This window comes from Sturnira hondurensis, unplaced genomic scaffold (genome assembly GCF_014824575.4).
Source record: "Sturnira hondurensis isolate 20B ecotype Veracruz unplaced genomic scaffold, ASM1482457v3 Scaffold0006213, whole genome shotgun sequence".
NCBI classification, from domain to species: domain Eukaryota; kingdom Metazoa; phylum Chordata; class Mammalia; order Chiroptera; family Phyllostomidae; genus Sturnira; species Sturnira hondurensis.
Window position 1 is genome coordinate 4,844,840 of NW_028078844.1, and position 16,134 is coordinate 4,860,973.

Below are 16,134 nucleotides of genomic sequence, written 5' to 3' on the forward strand. Positions count from 1 at the left end.
GCAAAAATGTTTCAAAGGCACACTTGAAGCAGGTATGTGTGCCTTTTGGGTCCTGCTCTGATGAATGTAATTGTTTTGAACTTGCTTCTACATCAGAAGGTGCCTATTAATCCATCTCTGTATTAGTTTGCCTTTACCATAACAGACACATCATAGTCAATTAAGAATGAGAATTTAAGCTAAATGAACTTCTTGCTTAGCTGGGACAGGGCAGAGGAGTGAGGAGGTTAGGTGAACACTGGTAAGCCTTCAGTGTCCTTCCAATGTTCTCAAAGATGGACAAAATGACTGTGGTTTTGGCATGCAGGGGCCAGCTTGCTCAGGAAATTGTGGCACGAATAAAACAAAGCACATAAAAACACCCTCCATCCAGGAAGCTGAGGTTAACAATGGCCTCATTAACAAGATCCAGGGAAGGGACAGGAAAAGAGGGGGAAGCCAATAGCTGATTATTATACAGTTTTAGACAGATGAAGCCCTTCAGCTTCTCCCCAAACAATCCCTGTAGTGTGGATTTGACAAAGTGGCACATTTAAGAGGGAACTCTCGCCATCAATGCGAGTCAGGCACACCCGTGTATGAGGGCCAAATTCAATCCCTGGAACTTGACTTTATCAGTAGACACAAGACAGAAGACAAGGCAGCTACATCCACAGAGAATTAATTAAGAGCAAAAGCGACATCCAGTGAATGTAATCAATAGTCTGAACACTGATCTACATTATCAACCACCATTGCTTTCTCCCCTCCTATTTCTCTCAAATTATTTATACCAAGATGCTCTTATAACTACTGTTTCAATAGATATTGATTTGCTATTTGGCCTAACTGACTTTATATGTTTTCACATTGCATCACACAGAATATACCCTCATCCTGAGTATATCTTGACCAAACATCCTGGTGTCAATTTCAGTTTCTGAATGTTGAAATCTTTGGGGGTAGAATTCTGTCATGGATAATTTATTAGTTTGGCTTTCTCCCTGCACATTTCCTCACAAATATATGGGAGGGACAGTCACATAAACCTGACTTCAGAATTGCCAAAGTCCATACCCAAATTTCTCTTCATTGGCTAATTTTGTTCTGTCCTTTTAAACATCGTTCCTTCTGAACATACCATAAACCCCTAATCATTACAGTGTAGCTTGCAAACACAAAATACTGACTTAGCGCAGCCTTGCCAGCAATAGCATTTGTTTCTTATATCTGTCTCAACCCCTCCTCCACCCAACAGATATCCCAAACGCATTGCAGTTCCTTTTGAAACCAATGAAAACAATCATATAATTTTTATGTTGCTTTCATTCCTGCTGGGCAATAATACAGGTCTCATTACCTTCATTTGTCAAAGGCTTACCAGAGACATCATTTTTCAAGACCAGGTTCTTGGTTAAGTCCTTTAGAAAAGATTCTGATTTCTTCTTGAATCTGTATCTGTGCTTTGTACGAGTCTCTCCCGAGCAGCACTGAGACCAGAGTGATTTGTAAGTCACTGCCTTTGCCTCTGGCTTTACCCCAGTAATTCAACAGCAGCCTTTATTGCTTAAGGAAAATAGGAATTCTGCCTCCTGGACACAAACATGTGGATTCTCTATGTCCAGGACCAAAAGGGTGAAAAGGGCAGATTTCACCAACATTTCCGTAAGAATGAAAGTCTCACTTTTAACACATGTGGATTATCTACATGTGTAATGCTTTGCTCAAGACTAGCATTTTTAGGGGTCTATGTGTGCACAATTTTGGATTGCCATTGGGTCTAATTTTACAGATCTTACTTATACCATACTCCCTTTGCAACAGGCGAGAGTGTGACTTGAGTAAGCACCATAAAACCAGAGCCCAGTTTTCCCTCTGATCGTGATTGCATTTGTAAACAGATGTGTTTACAGAGTTAGCACCAATACAACCTCAGGATAATCTGAAATATAAAGATGCCATAATAAATGAAACATTGAAATGGAAAAAAGGGAGTTTACTGAGAAGAGGTTGGTGTCTTCTCACTCAAAAACTAATAGGCAGGCATAATTTTAAAAAATAATGATAAAATGTAGAATCATTACTGACACAATGAGAGTGTGGGTTTTAGTGGCCAAAGAAAGTTGATGAGCTATAGAAGCATACGCTACCCATATTTTAGGCCCACTGGAAACAGCTAGTGTTCAACCAGTTTGGTTTTTATATGGCCTTAAAAATATACGTCAACTATGATCATTACTCTACAATAGAAAAAATTACCTGATTGTTGACCAAAAATATGAAATGGAGGAAAACAAAACAAACAAACATACCATGTTCACAAACAAAACAAAATAATTCTCTCAGGGACATCAGGGAAGGTGGAATACTATAACAACACATGTTCTATTGTTATACTATTCCACCCACCTTAATGAGGAACCCTTGGGCGTTGCTACTCCATAGCCTTTCGAATCCAGATTTCCTCCCACTTTCATCGTGTCACACGGCTTCCGCTGCTCAATGTATTCATTCATAGTGGACTCCAGGAGAAAGGCAAATTTGCCCTTGGACTTGCGGACACGCGCCACTCCCTCAGCTGTAGTCCTAGTGAACACTGACGGCTCTGCGGATCGCATGTAGGTCCACATCTTTTCATACACTGCTATTTTTGATCTCTGGAGGAAATTAAAATAAAATTAAATACAGGAAAGAAGGGAACAACATGTTATTATTAACAGAACTAAGATAAGAATAAAACCTTTTAGTACCTTTCCATTGCCCTCTAACTCCATTTTGGCATGACAGCATTATTACTATTTTGTAATTAGAAAATAGCCCTTTACAGCTCTTTAAGGAAACCATTGAATGACATTTAAAAGTGATATTTGAAGAAGTGATACCTCTTGTCAAGATAATTATTCTACTCAACTGCTTAAAGAACAACTTATTATTTATAAATGCAGAAAGCCATAAAGAGCATTGAACATTTCAAAATCATATTTTGTATTACATTTGTGGAAACTTGAAAAAAGGACCAAGTAATATTTAATTTTAGCTTTGTAAAATACCTTTTGATACTGTACTTGAATACAGTAAGACTTATTTGAATACAAATAAGACTTACTGTATTGTTTATCTTTCTTCCTGCCTCAGAGTTTTAATGAAAGCCATTCTTATAAGATGTTTACAAAAAGTGCAGTCTATATAATCAGTAATTGAGCACAAGAGAAGAAATCACTATAGTTTACAAACCAAATATCCATAACACGAGAATCAAACTCTCAGTCTACCAAAACATTTTTAGACTTTTCCTGACAAAATCTCCAAATAGAACATACATTAAACTTTAAAGAGAGATGATCCCTGTTTTTCCACTTTATATTTTGGAGAGTTAGTCATTCTGACTCCCTGATTTTAGACAAAAATTTTGTTTATTTTTGTACATTTTGGGCTCTATCTGCATTACCATCACTATTTACTTCACCCAGACCTGTTTGCTGCTATCTGCATTGATTTAGAATTGTTTCATCCACATAGACATTCTAAGCATGAAAATATATCCAAATGAATTCAAATGTCCCCAAAGAATACATTTGATCAGGTAGAAGTGGTTGACCCTGTCTGATGTCTGATATTACTAGTCACACGCAGACTGTTATCTCGTGCAGCTGCGTTTGTCCAATAGCAAGATGCTGAAATTTTGCATCTGGTTCCAGATAGAAAGCAATGAGGACTTCATTCAGACTTAAATCTATGCATGAGGCTGAACCCTGGTCAGAATGTGCATTTATTTACATTGACCTTCTTTTGTTTACCAGAATATAAAACTCAACAGACTGGGCCAGATCTGCTGAAGGACCAGATCTTCAAAACCCACATTCCTGAGTAGCAAAACTGAGGAACACATAGTTTAGGGCAAAAGCAAATCATTCCCGTGGACAAAGAGAGAAGCAAATGAAAGTTATATTCGTAGTTTTGGCTTTATAAAAAAGAAATTAAGTAAATAAACCCATATAATAAGCAACTTAAAATAATAGATGTGCTTAATTGAACACCCTTCCCACCAAAACCCCAGATACTTTATATTAATGGGCAGTCAAATGGTGATAAATATTGAGATGGGATATAGGCATCCTACAGTGTCCTATGAAATGTTTTATGTCATTAACACTTGAAAAAACTCCTCATGATATAGAGACCGCAGTAGGTCTGTGGGTAACGACAGTTTGCCTCTGGCTGCAGAAATCCTCCCATTGGGAAGTTCCATGCCTCCCCTACGATTCAGTTGCAGATTCCGTGTGCGTCCAGGGTAGAGGAGTGTCTGGGTTCAGAATGGGATCCACTACAGAGGCTGAGTTCTCGGGCCTCTTCATTTCAGCTTTGATAATTGGGCTCTGTCCTAAAGAACTGACTCTTCCATTGTACAACAAGTTTCATTCTCTGGAAATTAAAAACTCTCTGGGTCACGTGATATAGGTTGGCCTTAAATACTTATTTTGGGGTATTTTCATTTAGGGAATTGTTTCTACATATCCTTTATGCATATAATGACTTAAAAATATTTATAATTTGAGAGTTTCACCCCAAAAGATAGAGTTGCACATATACTGTATATTTCATATTATATGCTTTGTTGAAAACAAAAGAAATGAGATCAATGTGGGCATTATTTTAATTGAAATGTTTTAAAAATATTTTTTGAAACCATACTAGTTACTTGAAAATTTCTCAGTTACTAATCAGTATCTTGTTAAAGGAACAGGGAGTAGCTAAATGAAACTAATATAGCAAAATTGAAAAAAGTATTTTTAGAGCTTGGTAATTACGAAGATAACTTAACTATAGAATGAAGCATAACATTAAAGGAAATAATTAGGGCATTGATATTTTTGAAGTCCATTTCTACATATTATTGCTGCATTTGTTTAAATATATTGAGTTGCATATTCCTTAAGTTCAAAAGAAGTTGAATTAATTACCCTAATATCTGGAAGAGGAATCCACAGTGCGGTAATGCTAAACTTAGTGGGCCTTAGGTATTAATAACAATGGTAAAATATAGATTCCTAGTAAAAATACAGGGAAGATGAAAGCAATTTTTGGAAAAAACATTTACATGATTTATCAGCACGTTAATATTTAGAAATTCCGATATGAAAGCATGGCTTAGATAAGATCACATTCACCTGGTGATGTGCAGGGCTGGAAATAACATCCCTTAACCTTGTCTGAGACTTCAGGAGGGTATTTGCTAAGGAGTGAGGACAAGCAAATCTTTATAAATTTGATAAGACAGCCTAAAATAAGGCCATTTCTGCAGACCCAGCAAGCTTATAAATATAATGACAATGGAACTTTTAAGTTCCTAAAAATTTCAACTGTGTTGTTCACTTAAAGATCAGGTTTGGAAAGTAAATAGACTCAAGGTAATAAGTAATCTTAATATAAGTCATTTTTTTGACATTAGAAAATTAATCTCAGATTTATATGTTTCAACTTTATTGTTAAACTCAATGCATGGGAAGCTTTCTGATATAAAGCACCATTTAATTACTAGAAACAAGTGTTAAAAAGGTATTATCTTTTTAATTTCTTCTAAATTAGGCATTCTGCCATTTCTGCTTTTAACAGAAATTATGTACAATGACATTAATTATAGTAGATATTTATGTTAACAAGTAAATTATTTCCTGTTTCTAGTAGCCTAAGCAGCAAGACCGAGTAAGAGCTCACCAATGCCCTATCTGATAATATTATAATACCCGGGGTAGTAATCTATCTCATTTATGCATTCATAATTTTACTGAGACTGAAATAGATGCAGGATAAGATTTACACTGAAATGAAAATCCGTGTGTTCAGATAAGCTGTATAATAATATCAAAATACCTAAACAGCAAAACTACCATTAAATGACAAGTAGAAACTTTCTTTAAGTACCTCTTGTTTATGCTTAACTAAGATGCACTGAACATGATCCTGTCAAGTTTCATAATGAAACCAAACCAAGGCAACAGTGGAGTTCAGATGAATTTTCCCCCATGGCCTAATTCTTTTCACAGTTGGTTATTATAACTATGACATTTTTTGAAGCACAGAGTACAGGTCACTGCCTGAGGCAGTTGAGTGGGGCTGATAGATGTACCATTACTGTGTTCCTATGAGAAAACATTTTGACAAGTACAAAAATACCCTTCACATTCTGTTTCCTCAACCTGTTAGACACATGGTTTATTTAAACCAGGTCATCATTTATGGGAAAGGAAGGACACAGGGAAAAAATGAATGAGGTTTTTATCAGAGCTCAAATTTATACATTCCGAAACTGTGCTGCAAGGGAAAATTATTTCTTGTCTCATTAAGTTTCAGACTGTCCTGCAACAGTAAATACTGTTCATAGAAAATTATTTCAGTTTAAAAGGTGAACTGGGGTGGGAGAGAAAAGTCACAGGGCCTAGTGAGTGTGCAGCTTGCATGAAAATCTGTGTAAATCCAGGGAACAAATATCTTTATTCTTCTATTTCTTATCAATATATTGTTACCTTTCCCACCAGGTTTTAGAACTTGAGCAGTTTTTTAAAAGCTCTGTAAAAATTAGTAAACATATTTTCATTGTGCTACGTGCCAAAGAGCTTTACAGTGAGTTTTTTAAAAATGCTTTCAAGGAATCAGTTTTTGAAATGTTTTTAAGACAAAATGGTGAATCTACAAATACATGTTTTGCTTACTTGAATATCAGTCATCACTTTTTCAGTAAAATGAAAGTTATAGATGAGCTTGTATTCTGCTTTGGTGAGTATAGATTATGGTTTCTAGGCAAATTTATTGAATTTTATCTACCTACTTTGGGTGTAAGCAGTGATCAATTTACAAATTTTCAGCACGGTACTGAGATTACGCTACAAGGTGTTAGAACAGCAGGGTTCCAGTATTAAGCTTTGTAGACTGGGATGCACTTAATGAGTTAAACCATTTTGCACAGTGATGTCTATTCACAGAAGGTTGTTAATGAAATTTGTAGTCATGACTGTTATTTACAGTTTTAGAAAAGTCTACAACTACTTTGTAATTAGCTTATACATTTTATGTTGTCTCTACCAGCTGCACTTGGCACTTTTGACAAGGACACTGCTTACTGTCTTGTGTCCTTTTAGAACAATGCTCAGTGATGGTTTGGACTGAGCTTTTGAGTGATTCGTTTTCAGATTTATGTAAACATAAATGGAAATATATGGAAATGTTATATCAGCATTCTCTGTAATATATAAGGATATTATAATCAAATCATTTTTTAAAAGAGAGTTATCTTACTGAAATTTTAGTACACAGAAGTTCAGGCTTGCTTAAGGAGTGGGACATTTTGTTGTATTTGATTCCTAAGATGAATGGATAAATAAATGCATTTAAAACGAAAGTGTAATCTCTCAAGTACTGTATGTAAACATGAAACTTTCTTTAAAGGGCTATCATTTTTCCACAAAAGCTTAGGAAATAAGTAAAATGTATCTTGTCTTCTTTAAGCAATTGAAAGTAACACAAAATGTCTTCATCATTATCTAGCTATATATTTGTAAAAATGTCACTCTGACTCCTTTTTAAATTTTTAGTACTGATGTCACAAAATAAATTCAGATCATTGATGAGACATTACCAAGTGTGTATCTCTGGATTTACATAGAACCAAAGTAATAGAGATTATTGATTAAAAAATTCATGCTCATAATTAAATAAGCAACTATAAAAATAAAAGCAAAAACAAAATACCTGCCATCCCAATGGTAAGCCAAAGGGATCATATCCATATGTAAAGTGCAATTATTTCAATTTGAACAATTTTATTTGCCAAAGTACAGAAATAAGTACAAAATTCTATACAGTGCCTTACACAGGTGTCCAGAACTTAATAGTTTTTACCACTATTATCTTGTGAGAATGCACATATACTGCTTTGAAATTCACCTGGCTGGTGTGGCTCAATCCACTTCAGTGGATTGAGTGCTGGCCTGCAAACCAAAGGGTTGCTGGTGCAATTCCCAGTCAGGGCACATGCCTGGGTTGCAGGCCAGGTCCCCAGTAGGGGGCACATGAAAGGTAACCACGCATTGATGTCTCTCCTTCCCTTTCTACCTCCCTTCCCTTCTCTCTAAAAATGAATAAATAAAATCTTTTAACAGTTAAAAAGGAAATTAATTGTTATAGAAGAGATTATAGAATTACATACTTCATATAGGGAGGATAACCTCCAATTAAGGTTTTGGACTTCTCATATAGAAGTTAAATGCAGTCTTTTTTAAAAAGCCTTGATTTTATTTTTAGGCCCTTAGCCCCAAAGCACACATAAATGTACAAATTTGCCAGATGCAGTATCAAGGCATTACCAGCAGTGGAATCTTTTTGTTGGATAGATTATGTTATAAAGTTTTTTTTAATTACCTTTTTGTTGGTACTCTTCCTTAGAGAGGGCCCCTCTTGCAATGAGAATAAGTCAGTTAGTTTTTGAAAATTAAAGTCATCATAAAATCCATGTAGAAGTATTAGTATTAAACATAGCAATCACTACTCTGTCTGCAAAAGTTATAATGGCTAGAGTCCATCATACAATTATTGGCAAAATTGCCTGAATTTCAAAATTATGAACACTTCATTGTTAGTTTTTTCCTTAACTTACTCTGAAGAATTCTTTTGTTGACCCTGAATCCAATGTTCCATAGGCAATTTCTGTTTGTTTGGCCAGGTCTTCCGCACTTTCTATGGGGGAGACCATCCGCTCCACAGTCAGGAAGGCAGCGAGGTTGGCCGTATAAGATGAGATAATGATGAGCGTAAAGAACCACCAAACACCTCCAACAATTCGACCTGAGAGGGATCTAAACATGGATAAGATAATGCACATTTTCCTTTCTCTAACGACATAGAGAAAGAAAAAATACCATCAATTCACCACATATACTTAAAAATAGCATTTGCAATATTTTATTTTCTGATTATTTAGTCAACAATGATTCTAGTATTTCTGTGTATGTTAATGTTGCTTATGCTATATTAAATGTTTAAATGCCACTGAAAATATGAAAACCTTTTATTTTTTGTTGTTTAATTGGCAGAAATGTGGAACTCAATCCTTTCCTTTAGGTACAGAAGAGGAATGCTTACTTAAATTCCTCCCTATTAACATTTTACCTCCCTATTAACATTTTAGTATGTCCGATATTAGAATGAAGCCTACAGTTGAGATGAAACACAGTATTGTGGCTTAATTGGCAGCACTGTTTTTCTCTTGGCGGTACATAAAATAGCAATACATTTTAGGAGTGGGTGAGGTCTTAGATTTGATACAATCTGGTAGATGCTTTTCTGTTTTTATCTTAAGTCAGAGCCCTGCCAGTATGAGCCCTTAGGACATACGCCAAGGTGGAGCTGGACCGGATTCGGATCTAGGATTATTCTCAAAGCAATTAGCCTTGTGGGTTTATTGATAACCCATTTCTTTTCTTTGTTTCCTTTTCTTTTTTAAAATTTTTATTTATTTTTTTTCAACATAATCAGATTTTTTCCTTTTTTTGATTTTTTAAAATTTATTTAATTATTTTTCAAGTACAGTTTCTTATGGGAGTGAAAGATGAGTTATGTCCTAAAGAATCTTTACATACTGCTATAAAAATATTCTCTCTGTCACTGCCTACATGAGACCAAAGTTTGTGTTTTGTTAATGTGTAACAACAACATTAAAAACTGATGCTTAATCTCAAAAAACAAAGGTTTTTTTGACCCTTTCTCTGGCTATCAAGGAGGTGTGGGTAACTGTGAGTGTGAGAGAAAGTGAGAAAGGAATGAATGAAAAATTCAGGGCAGAGTCAAAATTGCTTTTACTAATCAGGAGCAGCCAAAATTTTTAAATTCCTGTGACAAATTGTATTTAAACATTTTTAAAATGTAAAGACAAATATCATGTTTTCCATGGTATTTCTAGCTTGAAAATGCTCTCATCCTAACCATTATGAGGTAAGTGGCACCTTGGTTCTAACTTAGTGTTTCCTTAATTCTGGCTTTAAAAATCATTACTCAATTTCCTTTGATTTTTTTCAATTCATTAATTGAGAGTTATTGATTTATTTTCATGTTGAAATTTAAGTACATTTATAGTTTCCCTGGTTCCTAAGGAACACAAACTGTACTGTGGCTAAATTGTCTTTTTATGAGAACCTATACACTTCTTTTAAAAAAGAACCCATATATTTTCAATGCTAATAAAAGTCACTATTTAGATTTAATCCTCAGTTTTCCTCTCTTCATCTACTTTTTCTATTGGCAAAATTGATATGTTTTTCTGCAATAGGATATTGGCTGCAGTTTTGGCAAACCAAAAAGATGTCTTAGTGGCATCCAAAGAAATTGAGCAATGAGTCCCCAGAGAGTGAGACTAATACGGTATTTACACTGCCTATTGCTTAGCTTGTTATGTGCTCTCATACAGAACAGTGTCTATCTGCCACCTACCAGGCTGACTCCGTTTTTAGATCATGCCATGGCAAAAATCTCCCTTAAGTTACATGGGGTGTTAATCAAATTCAAAATTATTTTTTAAAAATCAAGAATGGCAATAATAGCAAAACACTTGATTTTGAAAAGCTGATACAATGAACATAAATTCTGTTTTTACAATTTAGATTTCAGTTTCCATCTGCCAAACCAGTGAAGAAAATATTAATTCCAAGTAATTTTTGAGAGTACTGATGAGTGGCTTATGTTAATTTTCCATTGGGATGTACCCATGTTTTATGCTAAGTTTGAATATTTGGCTATGAATATACTTAGGTTAATTTGAGAACTGCAAGTTTTTTTGTGTTTCAAGTAATGCTCTGTGTAGGTTGTGTTGAGGGAGGGGGCGGGAACATGTAGAAAGATGTCCTGCACAACACAGAATTACTGGGGTGAAGAACTGTTGAAACTAACCTGGGTGAAATGTCACATCCTTGCTGCATAAAAGCACCCAGGGAAAACCAGAGGCTGTTAAAGATGCCAAACTCGTTGGGAGGTTGGTCGCTGGGTCCTTCCTTTCCATCCTCTGGTTCTTCTGTGTGCCACTCATATGGACTAAACCTACTAACTAGGAACAAGACCACGCTGACACCAATGTAGGCAAAGACTATGCACATCCAGATCTCATAGGCCAGAGGATCCAAGAAGGAAAACACTCCTGGTTTAGATTTCTGAGGCTTTTTGATCATAATAGATATGCCCAAACTCATGAAGGGCTTAGAGAAGTCAATGACCTCCTCTCGGACCAAAGTGATTGTCAGAGGAGCAATAGCAATCTCTGCTTTCTATAAGAGAAAAGACATATGAAAACACATAAGTTAATGGATGTCATCAAGCAATCAGCACTGGATTGATCCACTCAAAGCTAACCAGTTATAGTCAATTCTACAATTTCTTTCCCAAATGCCAACAATGAGTAAGGCCAGTGATAAATACAAAGACAAATAGTTGACTTGTTTTTTATGAGATAGTGTATCACTTAAATTGCACAAATTATTTGTATTGGTCCTAGTATTTAGATAAGAGAAAGAGAAGTGGAGAAACAGTAGACATAGACTAAAATAACTTCAACTTAAATTACTGTATTCGTTGTTAAGGATCTAGGACAGCAGGAGGAAGAGACTTAAAAGCCTTTCCATATGGCTGAATTTCTGAATTTCTTGGCCAGGAATGTTATGTTGCCCTCTTTCCTGTTTCGTTTGAAATGTTGCCACTGATTCAGTACTTGGCCATCCCTCAACATTATGCATTGCAAATTTCAAACAGTCCTTTCTTTTTTATTTCTTTCCAGCTATGAGAAAAGTTATCATAAAATCTGTTTTGTAGGCTAGAAAAAAACCATTGTTTGATAACATTTTCCAATTAAGTGCACACACAAAAATCTGGAAATTGGTATTTGTTTCTTCCCATGCACATACTTTGATTTTTCACTTTTAGCTTCTAAAAATGGTATTGGAAAGCAGTGGATTAAATTCCCAGTATTATGATCATAACACACCAGCTTCCATTTTTGTTTTGTAATTTTAGCTATTTTTATGGGTCTGTTTCCATATCTCTAAAATGAGAACACTTTCTTCTTTTACCTCATTGTATTATTGTGATTGTCTATTAAAAAACCTTAATAAAATAACAATGAGCATTTATTGAGAGACACTAATGTGTCTGACACTAATCTAAATATTTTAAACACTTTCCCATTTAACCCTCACAACAATTTTTTAATAGACATTAATCTAAATATTTTAAATACTGATTTGCAGTGTATAATGTGCACTTTTGCCCAGATTTTGAGGGAAAAATGAGGATGCACATTATACATGGGTAGTACTAATTTCCATATCTATATAAATGTTTTTAATTCTTTTACTTATGCTTATGTGTTAAAAGTCTTCCTCTAGAAAGCAATAATGATACCTTCATGCAAAATGATACCTTGCAATATGATAATTGGTTTTCTTTCTGAATATAATTAAACAAAAATTGAATTAAAAAATTAAAATGAAAGATTTTTTTCCTGAAAGTTTGGGACAAACACATGGGTGCACATTACACACGGGAGCATGTTATACATGGTAAAATAGGGTAGCTCCCAATTTAACCTCCTAACAATCTTGTGTTTCTCATTGTTTTCTAGATGCTGAAACCAAGACTCAGGTGAGTTTTACACATCATGGCTACACTGCGATTTAAATTTGTGCTTCTTCCATTAAATCACTCTATCTCTAAAATCAAATGAAATGGAGCATGGTGAAAAAGAACTGTAAGTTGTTACACGATCAAAAATTTTTAAAAAAGGTTTGAAAGTATTTGGCATTAAAATGGAATTTGAAATATACCCAGACATACATGTTCTTACATAGAGGCTGCCTCTCACACTCACGTCTGCATATCCTCAGGCCCCTGGTTTGATGAAATGGCAGCAGGTCGATAAAAGGGAGCCTGGACGGTGAGTCTGGGGACTGCACTCGGGCCATTGTGCTGTGCACCGGGTGACTGAGAATTAACTGGGCATGCCTCCAAGTGGGAGTAAACCTAGTTCACACCGTAAATGCCCACAAGTGTAAAAGCCAGAATCACTCCTGGGAGGTTATTAAATATTTTTCCAATAGCTATTTTACGCAAGTGAACTAGATACAGAAACAATAGTATATAAACACAGACCTAGAAAATTAAGAAAAGATATCTCCATTCACCTCTCTTCCTATTATTTTTCATTATATATGCCCTCCTAGACATTGTTTATAAATAATATCTTTCTTATTTTAAGATGGGGCAAAGCAGAACATTATATTTTATAATTCTTTTTTCCTCTTAAAAGAATATGATAAATGCATTTCATTTCAAAATACATGTTAAATTAGTTTTAATGATTGCAAATATGAGAAAGTATCATAATTTGCTTAATTAATTACTTGGGAGGACATTTGTATTGTTTCCAGTGTTATACAATTTACAGCATTAATGATGTGAACATTTTTGAAGACAAATCCTTGCACATATCTTAATTATTTAAGATGAATTTTTAGAAATGGGATTGCTAGTCTAAATGGTAACAATCTTTTTCTAAAAGAAGTTTTCTTTTCTTAGAGATTTTATTTGTTTGTATATTTATTTATTTATTTATAGAGAGAAGGGAAGAGAGGGAGAAAGAGAGGAAGAGAAATGTCAATGTGTGGTTACCTCTCGCACGCATCCTAGGGTGGACCTGACCCACAACTCAGGGATGTGCCCAGACTGGGAATTGAACCAGTAACCCTTTGGTTTTCAGGCCGGCACTCAATCCACTGAGCCACACCAGACAGGGTGGTAACAGTCTTTTTAATACTCGTAATATGTTTGCCCAACTCTTCTGGAAAGATCGTGCAAAATTTCTACTTTCATCAGCACTGTGTGAATGCACCTGCAGCTTTAAATCTTGGACACTCCCAGTCTATCTTTATTCTCATTTATCTCCCCAAGTTTGCTACATGGCAAATTAGTTCACATTGTACCAATTTGAATTTATTTTTTTAAATATTTTATTTATTTATCTTTAGAGGGGAAGGGAAGGAGAGAGAGAGAGAAATATCAATGTATGGTTGCTTCTGGTGTGTCCCCTGCCGGGAACTGGCCTGCAACCCAGGCATGTGCCCTGACTAGGAATCGAACCATGATCATCTGGTTCGCAGGCCCGCGCTCAATCCACTGAGCTACACCAGTCAGGGCTGAATTTATTTTTATTAAACAAATACACACTTTTGCTTTTTTATGTGTTACCTATTGTAATCTGTCACATATGGGGTATTCATTTTTTTACTTACTAATTTTTAAGTGCGTTTAAAAGTTTTCAAAATATTCTCTTATTTTCCATGTATGTTACAAATATTTTCCCTATTCATTAGCTGTTTTGTTTTCATAACTTATATCAGCAATTTTTAACCGTTTTCATCTGATGGCACATATAAACTAATCACTAAAATTCTGTGGCACCCTCCCAAATTTTTATTTTTTTTGCATATCTGACAAAAATAGGTATAATTTTTATTCATTCACACTGGATGGCTATTGTCGTGCTGGTCCTTTTTTTTTAATACTCTAAGGAAAAAGTGCCTCCTGCCGCACACCAGGGAGCTGTGGGACACCAGTTGGAAATTGTTTACTTAGTTTATGGTATTTACTGTAATATGTATGTTTTACACTTTGTTGAAGCCACCTAAAATTATCTTTTTGTGTTTTCAGCCTTTGGTTTCATGCTTAGAAAAACCCTCATGTCATGTGATCAATCTTGATCTTATATAATTTAGATATTAGTATATCTAAATGTCTGGAGTGAGATTCATGAACCAGCATTCTGACACATACCACAGGTAATTCTGGTGCTTGTAGGCTATAGTACATACTTCGAGACATATTCCCTTGCATTGAAACACACACATTTGGCAGGGACCAGGAGAAGGTCCTGGAGCAGTGCCTCCAGATCACAGGATGGACTGGAGCAGGTATGACAGGAAGAAAGGAACTGAGAGGGTAAGGGAGGTTCTGAGTTCTGAATTACCACCTGCTGGTGTGCTGAGATCACAGGTGTTTCACAGGTAACGATTCCTAACAATTACAGTAACAGAGTTTGCAAAGAATAACGTAAGAAAAAAGAATTCAAAGTTAGTCATTTTGTTGTCTAACAGGATTTGTTGGGTGGAAGAGAATGGACAGGGCTTGATCCAAGGCCCTGGGAACTGGACATCTGTGTGTGTCTTAGCAGTAGGACAGAAAAGTAAGGTGGGGAGCAAATACAGACTTTGCAGACATCCGAATGGAAAATACCAAGTCTCCAAAAAGTGTAAGAGGCACAGAAAATGATTTCTTTTGGGAAAAAAGTGGCCAGTTGAAGTGGCAGAGATGGAGATATTTAAATACTCTTAGATTAGCTGATGAATGAATGACTATAAGGAGTATTAATAGCCACTATGTTACATTCATTATCTCTGAGAACTGCCTAACTTCAGATTTTGATTAATGTGACGTGTACTATGGGTAAATTTTGAATTGCACTGCTCTCTTCATTTCACTTGTTTTCATTGTATCCCCCTAATAAAATGTCTCCAGAACCCTTGCAAAGGGGTGAGCTGGAGCTGCCCAAATGGTAAGGACTCCAGAGGAGATACATGTCCAAATGCCTTAGAAAGTAACTCAGGTTAGTTTTCCTGTATATAACTAATTGGCAACCTAGTATTTTTAGATGAAATACTTGATAATGTTTTCTGAAGGAAATAATTTACAGTAGTGCTAATGACTTGAATAATGTTCACATTTCAAATCATGAAATGTGAACATTGTATTGTATTGAAAGTTAAAAATATTACCGAGGAATACAAACTTTAGGGAACCCTTTTCCTTTGGAATTTAAAGCTCAATATCAAATTGAGCATGAGTCCAGTGGTAAAATACTTTTGGATTTTTTACAGCTTCCTTTCCTCCCCTCATTTAAGGCACCTAACTAGTCAGCAGTTCTTTCAAATAGATAGAAAACCGATTAGTCTTTAATGCCTAAGTTTCCTCTTGCTGCTGAGATTGTAGCTGCTACACCAGACTGTGTGGAAAATGTTGATTGCTTCATGGTCCGAAAAGCAGGTTGCAGAATCAGGAAACTATTGAACT

General features: G+C 35.4%; 1 protein-coding gene across 5 annotated transcripts in view; it reads right to left on the reverse strand.

Moving 5' to 3' along the window:
* GRIA4 (glutamate ionotropic receptor AMPA type subunit 4) overlaps positions 1 to 16,134 on the reverse strand; it is a 399,918-nt gene that overhangs the window by 37,298 nt on the left and 346,486 nt on the right. For all 5 annotated transcript variants that reach the window (XM_037047736.1, XM_037047737.1, XM_037047739.1 and 2 more), the window contains 3 exons: positions 10,915 to 11,285; positions 8,630 to 8,828; positions 2,389 to 2,636 (listed from right to left, as the gene is read on the reverse strand). In XM_037047736.1, coding sequence (XP_036903631.1) covers positions 2,389 to 2,636; positions 8,630 to 8,828; positions 10,915 to 11,285 — 818 coding nt within the window. The remainder of the gene's footprint in view (positions 1 to 2,388; positions 2,637 to 8,629; positions 8,829 to 10,914; positions 11,286 to 16,134) is intronic.